The 9,723-nt window shown below is 52.6% G+C and overlaps 1 protein-coding gene across 1 annotated transcript; it reads right to left on the bottom strand.

Annotated features, from left to right (window-relative positions):
• Positions 1-4,234: 4,234 nt before the first annotated feature.
• On the bottom strand, positions 4,235-7,237 carry LOC135974576 (GRB10-interacting GYF protein 2-like). The gene is made up of 2 exons (XM_065562999.1): positions 6,660-7,237; positions 4,235-4,555 (listed from the first exon to the last, which is right to left on the bottom strand). Exons 1-2 carry the CDS (start codon positions 7,147-7,149, stop codon positions 4,257-4,259), a joined length of 789 nt encoding a protein of 262 aa, XP_065419071.1. The 5' UTR covers positions 7,150-7,237; the 3' UTR covers positions 4,235-4,256.
• Between the last annotated feature and the right edge of the window lie 2,486 nt (positions 7,238-9,723).

Here is a 9,723-nt window from a genome sequence, read left to right as displayed (position 1 = left end):
GAAGGATGAATATAAAAGAACAACACAAGCATGTAGGGATAAAATTAGGAAGGCTAAGGCACAAAACCAGATTAAACCAGGTAGGGACATGAAGGGGAACAAGATGACATTTTACAAATACATTAAATTCAGTGGACAAATGCAAAGTACAAGGAAGGAATAATCAGTTACACAAATACAAAATGGGAAAGGCCTGCCTAGGAGGGAATAGAGCAGGAAAGGATCTGGGGGTTATAGTGGATCTCAAACTCAATATGAGCCAACAGTGTAATACAGTTACAAAAAAAGAATACATCCCAGAATGATGTTCTAACAGGAATGTTGTAAGCTGGAAACGAGAAGTAATTCTTCTAATCTACTAAGCACTGATAAGGCCTCAACTAGAGTACGGTGTCCAGTTATGGGCACCACACTTGGGGACAAATTGGAGAAAGTCCCATAGACAGCAAAAAAAATGATTAAAGATCTAGAAAAATAACCTCTGAGGAAAGTTTATAAAAAATAGGTTTGTTTAGTCTGTAGAAGAGAAGACTGAAGAGGGGAATGATAACAGTCTTCAAGCACCTAAAAGGTTGTTTTAAGGAGGAGGGTGATAAATTGTTCTCCTTATCCACTGAGGCCAGGACAAGAAGCAATGGGCTTAAATTGCATCAATGGAGATTTAGTTTAGATATTAGAAAAATCTTCCTAACTGTCAGGGTGGTTAAGCACTAGAACAAATGATCTAGGGAGGTTGTGGAATCTCCATCACTGGAGGTTTTTAAGAACAGGTTAGACAATCAGAGAGGCTGATGCCTTTGCAGAGAAACTTGGACTCTCTAGCAGGAAGTATCAGCACCTAAGGCAACTCTCTGTTAACCGTGATTTAGGGTTTGTCTACACGGCCACTTTACAGCGCTGTAACTTTCTCGCTCAGGGGTGTGAAAAAACGCCCCCGAGCGATGCACGTTTCAGTGCTATAAAGCACCAGTGTAGACAGTGCACCAGCGTTGGGAGCCGCACTCCCAGTGCTAGTAGCTATTCCCCTCGAGGGAGTGGGGTTTTTACAGCGCTGGGAAAGCTCTGTCCCAGCGCTGGTGCCATGACTACACAGCAGTGCTTTAACATTGGTAGTGAAGACATACCCTTAGTAACTGATGATTAAAGGCACAGGCACCTTTACTAGTTACGAAGTCCAGGGTTCCGTGTGTGTTCACACAGCAACTTTTCTGCCATGCTGCCTGACCATGTGTGTAATAGGCTAGGAAGGATTCGATTTTTATTGGTAAATGTTGGTAAACAGCAATTTCATCAAACAGACAAAATATAGTTTTAAAAATAATAATTGAAATTTACAGGTAGGCAAGGTAAGAAAAATGCTGCTTGAGACCTTATTAGAGTTTGATTTAAGGATATTTATTTTTTATTCTCTGACGTGATATTGACAATTTGTGTTTTAATGGTAATAAAACTTAAACGTTTTGAATCTCAACATCTGTCATTAAATAATTGTCTGACCATCCCCCATAGTGTCCCATAACTGTGAAAATTTAAATTGATAAAAATAAAAAGCGTAAACTAAACATAGATATTATCTATTGAAATTATGTATATTTATATAAAAAATCAAATTCTGCCAAGCCTAGTGAATTTTGGTAGAAACTAGCCAATTGTCCCACTGTCTATATGTCAATGAGGAAAACCATTGTTAGCTGGTATGGGTTACCTTAGGCTGCCGCATTTTCAAAGGACTGAAGATTGGAAAGGCCTGTGTGTGATTTGTAGACACACTCATTATGAACTACACTTGTAAATGCAATAAACTCACCAGGATGTGGCTAGTTAAATAGCTAGCAGGGGATTTGTGCGTGCCTATGCACAACTGCATTAACTATGCACAAGTGTAGTTGTGTGTTTGAGTGTAACCTCAGTCACTTTTTTTGAAAAAATGTGTCTCCTGCCAAAGCAAAATCTGCCCCAAATTCACAGATGTTAAAGCCATTCTGACCCTCTGTTCTGACCGCTAACATGATACAAGCCAGAGAATCCCACCCAGACATTACTTCATACAGCCCAATAACTTCTGGTCAAGCTAGGGGATATAATTATGGTGAAAGCCAATAGATGGCACTGTTACATATAGTTTTACACGTTCTTTTTCTTAGCCCTGGTCTACACTATGAGGTTAGGTAAAATTTAGCTGCCTTAGGTCAATTTTATAAGCAATGTGTTTACACAACCAACCCCGTTCCGTTGATCTAAAAAGCTCTTAAAATTGACTGCTGTACTCCTCCCCAGCGAGGGGAGTAGCGCTAAAATTGACTTTGCTGGGTCAAATTTGGGGTAGTGCAGACACAATTTGACGGTATTGGCCTCCGGGAGCTATCCCAGAGTGCTCCACTGTGACCGTTCTGGACAGCACTTTCAACTCCGATGCACTAGCCAGGTACACAGGAAAAGCCCCGGGAAATTTTGAATTTCATTTCCTGTTTGGTCAGCGTGGCGAGCTCAGCATGGGACTCCCATGCAGTCCCAGAATCACAAATGAGCTCCGGCATGGAGCGAACGGGAGACACTGGATCTGATTGCTGTATGGGGAGAAGAATCCGTGCAGGCCAAACTCTAATATATATGCCAAAATCGCACAGGGTGGGGTTACCATACGTCCGGATTTCCCCGGACATGTCCAGTTTTTTGGTCCTCAAATCCCCGTCCGGGGGAAATGTCCAAAAAGCCGAACATGTCCGGGAAAATAGGGAGGCATAAGCCAGGGTCTGCCCGGCCCCAGCACGACCCGCTGTGTCCGCAGTGCAGCCCAGCCGTCCCGGCTACATTGTAGCGAGCTCGGGCGGGGGAGGGGGAGGCACAGCCGCAGAAGGCGGCGGAGGGGCCACTGCTGCCCCCACAGGCCAGGCGGACCGCGCGCCCCAGCCGAAACCGCAGGACCATGGGGAGGCCGGGCCCAGCCAGCGGCTCGGGCTTCCCTCGCAGGCGGGGACCCCCTGGCCATTGGGGGACCCTTCCTGTGGCCCCGTCGCCCCGCGCGGCTCGGAACCCAGCGCCACGGGAGCTGTTTCCAGAGGGGACAGACAGTCCGGGGAATATGCTCGGCGGCGGCAGGAAGGAGGCTGCGGGGTGGGGCGGGGAGTGCGGCGGGTGCCAGGGCTGCAGGGACCCGCACCGCCCCGGTCGCCGCTGAGCGTCCGAAGCCCCCGCCAGGCAGAGCAGGGATCACAGAGGCTGCAGGGCAAGGGGGTGCAGAGGCTGCAGGACGAGTGGGGAGCGGGGGTCACAGAGGCTGCAGGGCAAGGGAGGAGCAAGAAAGCACTTACCAACCCCCAACCAAGATCAGAGCAGGAGGGGGAAATGTGGGGTGCTCAGAGGAGGGGGCAGAGTTGGGGCAGGGACTTTAGGGAAGGGGTTGGAATGGGGGCGGGGAAGGGGCGGGGTTGGGGCGGGGCCGGGGGGTGGGGAAGGGGTAGAGTTGGGGCAGGGCCAGTTGCCCCGTGGAGTGTCCTCATTTTTCAGTGTTGAAATATGGTAACCCTAGCACAGGGCCATAGGTGGCGAGTTATAAGGGACCGTGGTGCCCATGCTCCATCAATATTCAAAATATCCCTGCCCCACCCTGGCTTACTCTTGTCCTTGCCCCCAGTGACCCCCTCACTCCAACTCACTAGACCCCACTCCTCTCCCAGAGCTGGGGATGGGACTACGAGTCCTAGCTCTCAGCCCCCCCTGCTCTAATCGCTAGACCCCACTTCTCTCCCAAAGCTGAGGAGAGAACCCAGAAGTCCTGGCTCCCAGCTCCCTTCCTCTAACCACTAGATCAGAAAAATTAAACACCTAAAACTGACTACAGGGCTATGTCAAATACTTCCTAGCAAATGGTTAAAACAATAATTAATATACTAGATTCAGATATTTCTTTATGGCTTTGAGGCAGGAAAATTCATCTAGCCTTGCTTTTTCCAGATTGAAATACCAAGGGTAAGGACAAATGTTCAGAAAAGGAGACCCAAAATCTATGGGGGGAAACGTACAATTTGTGTCCCAATTTCCACAATTGTGAATGCAGTTTGTCATGTGATTGGCCATAAATGCACAGAATTTGCCAATTCTAGGGCTCGCTGAACTGTCAAGCAAATACCGGAGAAGGTTTTGCTCTGCTAGGTTTGAAAACAAATTGACTTTTTAAAAATTTATTTTCTGCTGAATTTTTTTTTCCTTCTGGTTGATTCTGTCCTTTTTGAAAACAAATTTCAAAAGTTTCAGTTTTAAAGATTTTGGGGGGGCAGGGAAATCCAAAATAAGCAATGGCAGGAAGCTCCCAAATGACAAACAAACAAAATTACCAATATGATTTTTGGTTTGTTTGTTTCAATCTGAGCAAGCAGTCGTGTCTCGTTGGCTGCGATCTCGGCCTCCACCTGCCGCTCCTGCTCGTCGTACCTGTGAACTTCTGCTGAGTACCTGGACGCTTCGTTCGTGTGTCGATTAACGGCATCCTGGGCCTCGCGTGCAGCTTTCTCAGCGGCATCCAAAGCTACCTGCCCACAGCCAACCAAGACGGAGCCTGGTGAAACCGAATATAATTAGTTACGGGATACTGATTATTACTGGTATTAAACTATTGCTTGGAGGCCTCGACCAAGATCAGGTCTGCCCATCACGCCGGGCCCTGCACAGACCCCTCCCAACCAAGTCGGGAGCCCTGTCCACCGGGTCTGCACAGATACCCCGCCCCCCAACAGAGCTCAGGACCCCTTTTATGCCAGGTGCTGCATGGACCCCTCAACAAAGATCGGGGCCAAGTGCTGCATATGCAGAGGGGTGGCTCCCTCCCTGTGCTATGCACAGACCCCTCCAATAACCTGTGGGGAGGCAGACATTAACCCTGGACTCACCCCCCCCCAGCCACTCGCAGTCCCACGGCCCCTCCCAGCAGCCCCAGCCCGGGGCCTCCTTCCCTTTGGGCTCTGATGCTTCTCACACACAGCCTGGGGCTTGTGCCCTAACCAGTGACTAATGCAGCCCCTTCCCCACCCCCACCCCCAGAGGAGGGGGCAGCATGGCCAGGTATCCAGCCAGAGCCCAGTGGGGCATCTCCTGTGTGCTCCCCCAGGCAGGGCACCGGGGCAGGGCGGCTTCCACAGCCCAGCTGCTGCTCTGGGCAGTGGAGGGCGCCACACCCAGACCCCGAACGGGATCAAGGCCCCGTTGGGCCAGTGCTGCCCAGATGCCAGGCCAAGGCACTGACGGGCTAAACAGGAATAAATGGGCTGGGATTTGAGAGAACCAGGGTCTATTCCTGGCTCTGCCAGGGCCCCGCTCGGTCACCTTGGGTCAGTCACTGCCTTGCTCTGTGCCTCAGTTTCCCCACCTGTACAACATGGTCAATGACACCCCCCTCCTTTGTGAAGCACTTGAGCTCTGCAGCAGGAAAGCGCTAGATAAGAGCCAGGGATGGTTAGGATTAGACAAGGCCCAAGGTTTTACTTTGCTGACTACACGGCAAGAAATTATTTAAATTCACGTGGTTCTTAAGTATGCGATGAATGTGTGGTTATGGGACCTTTCTATTCATGGAACCCATCCATCCATCCCTACACTCCCCTCTCTCCATCCATCCAACTATCCTCATCTCTCCATCCATCCCCATACACCCCCCCATCTCGCCATCGCCACCGCCCCCATCCATTCATCAATTTCCATACAAAACATCCATCCATCCATCCATCCCCACAGTCCCCTTTATCCATTCAACCCCACATATACCCCTCTCCGTCCATCCCCCCAACATACCCTCATCCATCCCCTTACACCCCCCTCCATCCCCGCACACCCGTCTCTCTGTCCATCCATCCTTATACACTCCCTCTCCATCCATCCATCCATCCATCCCCCCAAACCTGTCTCTGCATATCTCCATCCTAATACACCTCCCCCATCCATCCATCCCCATTCACCCCCTCTCGCTCCATGCATCTACATACACCGCACTCCATCCATCCCCATACAGCCCCATCTCTCCAAGCCCATACACCTCCTCTATCCATCCATCCATCCATCTCTCCCCCTACACATCCATCTATCTATCTACTCGCTTGGAGGCCTCTTTGCGTCCCCTCCCTGCAATGTAGGATCCACCCAGCTGGCTGGTGGATAAGATCCCCTTCTACCACATACAAAACCTTCGGCCTGAGCCGTGAAATGAGCCATCTCTGGAGAAGAGGGAATTTTGCTCTTGGTGTCCTGATCAGGCCGGGCTGGGTAACCCAGTCTGAGAACCTGCCAATGTACTTCATACAGAACAAAACATCCCGTGAGAGAGAATCAGACCCACTGCCCCAGAGTGGAAAGGCCCCGTGCCCCATTCCCTGCACCTCTGAGCCAGCCATTCCCCCTCCCTGGGGCTGGATCGGAGCCAGCATGCCCTAGAGGGGATAGACCCCCATCCCATTCACCAGCCCTCTTATGCTTGCCAGTCTGTGGCTGGTTCTCCATGCTCAGTAGAGACTGGAAGAGTGAGAACTACTAGAAAGGGGATTAAGTGGACCCATCCTATCGCGCCAGTGGATGGACGGACTCTCCAAGTCCTAAATCCCTGGTAGCAACTGCAAAGTGTGTGCGATAAGGCGCCATGAGGCTGTAACGTACAAACAGCACAAGCCACTCACCAGCAATTGTCCCCAGGAGAGGAATAAACATCAGCCCGATACCGATATCTCGTTGCAGTCGGTTGCGCTCTGCTTCCTCTCGTTGTCTCTGCAGCTCGGCCTGCATTTCTCCAAGGTGTCCCTTGGCCCTTTCCAGCATCTCTCTGGCCTCTCTTTCCGACCTGCGGCAGGAGTCCAGCTGGATCCTTAAGCGCTCGAGGTTCCCTTTCTTCTCCTCTTGCTCGTCCTGCAGGCTTTTCTTCTTCGCTACGAGCTCCTCGGTTGTGGCATCTACCGTCTTCAGCTGCCTTCCCAGCTCCTCTTCTGCTGCTGACATTTCTCGGGAAGCTGCCTCGATTCGTTCCCGGATTTTCCCATGTGCATCCGGATCTGCCTCGGCTTCTAGTAGGTGTTGGGTGAAACACACCAGCTCCCTCATCCCTGCCTCAAAACGGTCCCGGACGACCAGCTTATAACCCTCATCTCGTCCAGAGCAAGTGGAAAGCGCCATGGGGAGCTGCCACGAGATGATCCCCTGCCTGCAAGAACAAAATAACTCTGAGCATCACAGACAGATATTGGGTCCAGCTGTTAGCAGAGGACAGCTGTTATCCAACCTGTGCACTGTTACACCTGGGCAAGTACAGAACAACTCAACTGGTGCAGCAGGGTCACTCCAGATTCACACTGGGTCATTGAGATCAGAATCCAGCCCTGACTCCATTGACGGCAAATGAGGGCCCTGATTCCCCACCATGTTCCTAGTTTAACATAGAGGTGACTTCGTGTTACCAGTTCTCACGGGAGATTTTAGCCTTGGTGACTGGAGAATGTGATTTTTTCATACCCAGCCCCCCCAGCCTTTGACTGTCTTCCCTGAACCACAGGGGTTTTGGGGTATGGGTGGGGGGGTGAGCAGATCCCTGCCCCAGGTGGGGGGGGCGGGTGGTGGAACCAGGGAGCAGGTCTGGGGCTGTACTGATGTAAGGCAGGGGCAGATGCGAGGGCTGGGAGCTGGCAATTAACTGATGTGGCAGCTTCCACAACCTCTGCAGTTAGGCATAGGTCAGCGAACCGGCTGATGGTGCCATTGGCATCTTCCAGCATAACCGCACCCCAGCTCCGCTCTGCCCGTCGCCCCAGGAGAGGGGAACATGCTGACACCCTGAATGACGGGTCTCCCAGTGAGAAAGGAACGCAGTAGGAATGGTGGGGGAAAGGAAGTAAATGAGCCCCTGGCGTAGGTGGCAAAGGGGGCATACAGATGCCATGATGAGGGGGGAATGAGGGACTCTGGGATTGGAGCAAAGAAGGCACACCGAGCCCCTGGCATGAGGACTCCTAGGGGAATTCTGTGCCAAACAATTAAAAATTCTGTGCACATTTTAAAATTCTGCACAAATCTGCATATTTTATCTGACAAACACAGTATAATCACACCAGTTTCAATTATTTTGGTAATTCATTTCAACACACCTGTCAGCAAGTCTGTCTGTAAAATCCAAACAACAAAGAAGATTCCCCCAGAAGACAGTTAAAAAAACCCTATGACCACCCAGTTCCTGTTTCTTTGTTATGCTTTTGTTGGGCACCTCTGTCTGGGTGCATCATGCGTGGCAGCTGGGCACATCTTGGGGGAAAATGCTGCCTCTCCGGTCTCTTAGTCGATTCTTGTTTTTTCACCCTGTCCCCATAGAGTTACCATACAGAGCAGAGGTGGGCAAACTACGGCCCGCGGGACCGTCCTGCCCGGCCCCTGAGCTCCCGGCTGGGGAAGCTAGCCCCTGGCCCCTCCCCTGCTGTTCCCCCTCCCCTGCAGCATCAGCGCGACCCGATGCCAACGCTCTGCTCCTGCTGGGCAGCGTGGTGGCGGCATGGCTGGCTCCGGCCGGGCTGCGAGCTCCTGCTGCTCTGAGCAGCCTGGTACGGCGGGGGGGGGGGGGTTCGATAAGGGGCAAGGGGTTTGGGGGTCAGACAAGGGACAGGGACAGAGAGTGGGGGGCATTGGATAGGCATGGGAATCCTGGGGGGGGGGCTGTCAGGGGGCGGGGGTCTGGATAGGGATCGGGGCAGTCAGGGACAGGGAGCGGGGGGGTTGGATGGGGTGGAGGTTCTGGGGGAGTCAGGGGGTGGGGAGTGGGGGGCGGTTGGATGGGGCGTGGGAATCCCGGGGGGCCTGTCTGGGGGTGTGGGTGTGGATAGGGGTCGGGGCAGTCAGAGGGAGCAGGAGGGATGGATAGGGGGTAGAGTCCCGGGGGGCAGTTATGGGCGGGGGTCCCAGGAGGGGGTGGTCAGGGGACAAAGAGTAGGGGGGGTTGAATGGGTCGGAGGTTCTAAGGGGGGCAGTTAGGGGATGGGAAGTGGGAGGGGGGTGATGGAGGTGGGGGCCAGGCTCTTTGGGATGGCACAGCCTTCCCTACCTGGCCCTCCATACTGTTTCTCAACGCCGATGTGGCCCTCCGGCCAAAAAGTTTGCCCACCCCTGATATAGAGGTTCCCAAAGAGAGGACACTGCAGGAGGTATGGGGAGGTAGAGAGGGGGTACAGTTAGGGGGCACTGGAGGGAAGTATTTGGGGGATGCTGAAGGGTGTGTATTTATACTGGGAGGGGTATTTGGGGGATACTGGAGGGCTATTTGGGGAATTGCTGGAGGAGGCTGCGTCAGGCCTCCCTCTGCCCAGACACCCACACCCCATCCCCGCCGAGCCCATGGATCCCGAGGCAGACACAGCCTGATGCTGGTCACACCGCAGTGGATGGAGTTTCCTGTGGTGATTTCAGTGCTGGGCTGTGCAGAGCTGATCTTGCCCAGGGCTCCATACCCACTGGGCTGGGCACTCTGCTTACTGCGGGACACACTGCCTCCTTCCTTCAGGGCATGCTGGGAACAGCAGCTGCCGGGAACCCTCCAGCTCCCCTTCTCCCCTCAGTGTCCTCTAAACTTGAGGTGGGGAGCCAGGCTCTGCCGGGTCCAGCGGCCCCTAGTAGTGGCCAGGAGTTCTGCAGCACCAATTCTGCAGGGAACAATGAAATTCTGCACAGAACATTAATTCTGCTAAAATTCTGCATTGCTCTACTAAATAA

The sequence above is a fragment of the Chrysemys picta genome, chromosome 12, assembly GCF_011386835.1.
Source record: "Chrysemys picta bellii isolate R12L10 chromosome 12, ASM1138683v2, whole genome shotgun sequence".
Taxonomy (NCBI): Eukaryota; Metazoa; Chordata; order Testudines; family Emydidae; genus Chrysemys; species Chrysemys picta.
The sequence above is the reverse complement of the archived record's forward strand: the minus strand, read 5'-3'. Positions and strand labels throughout refer to the sequence as shown.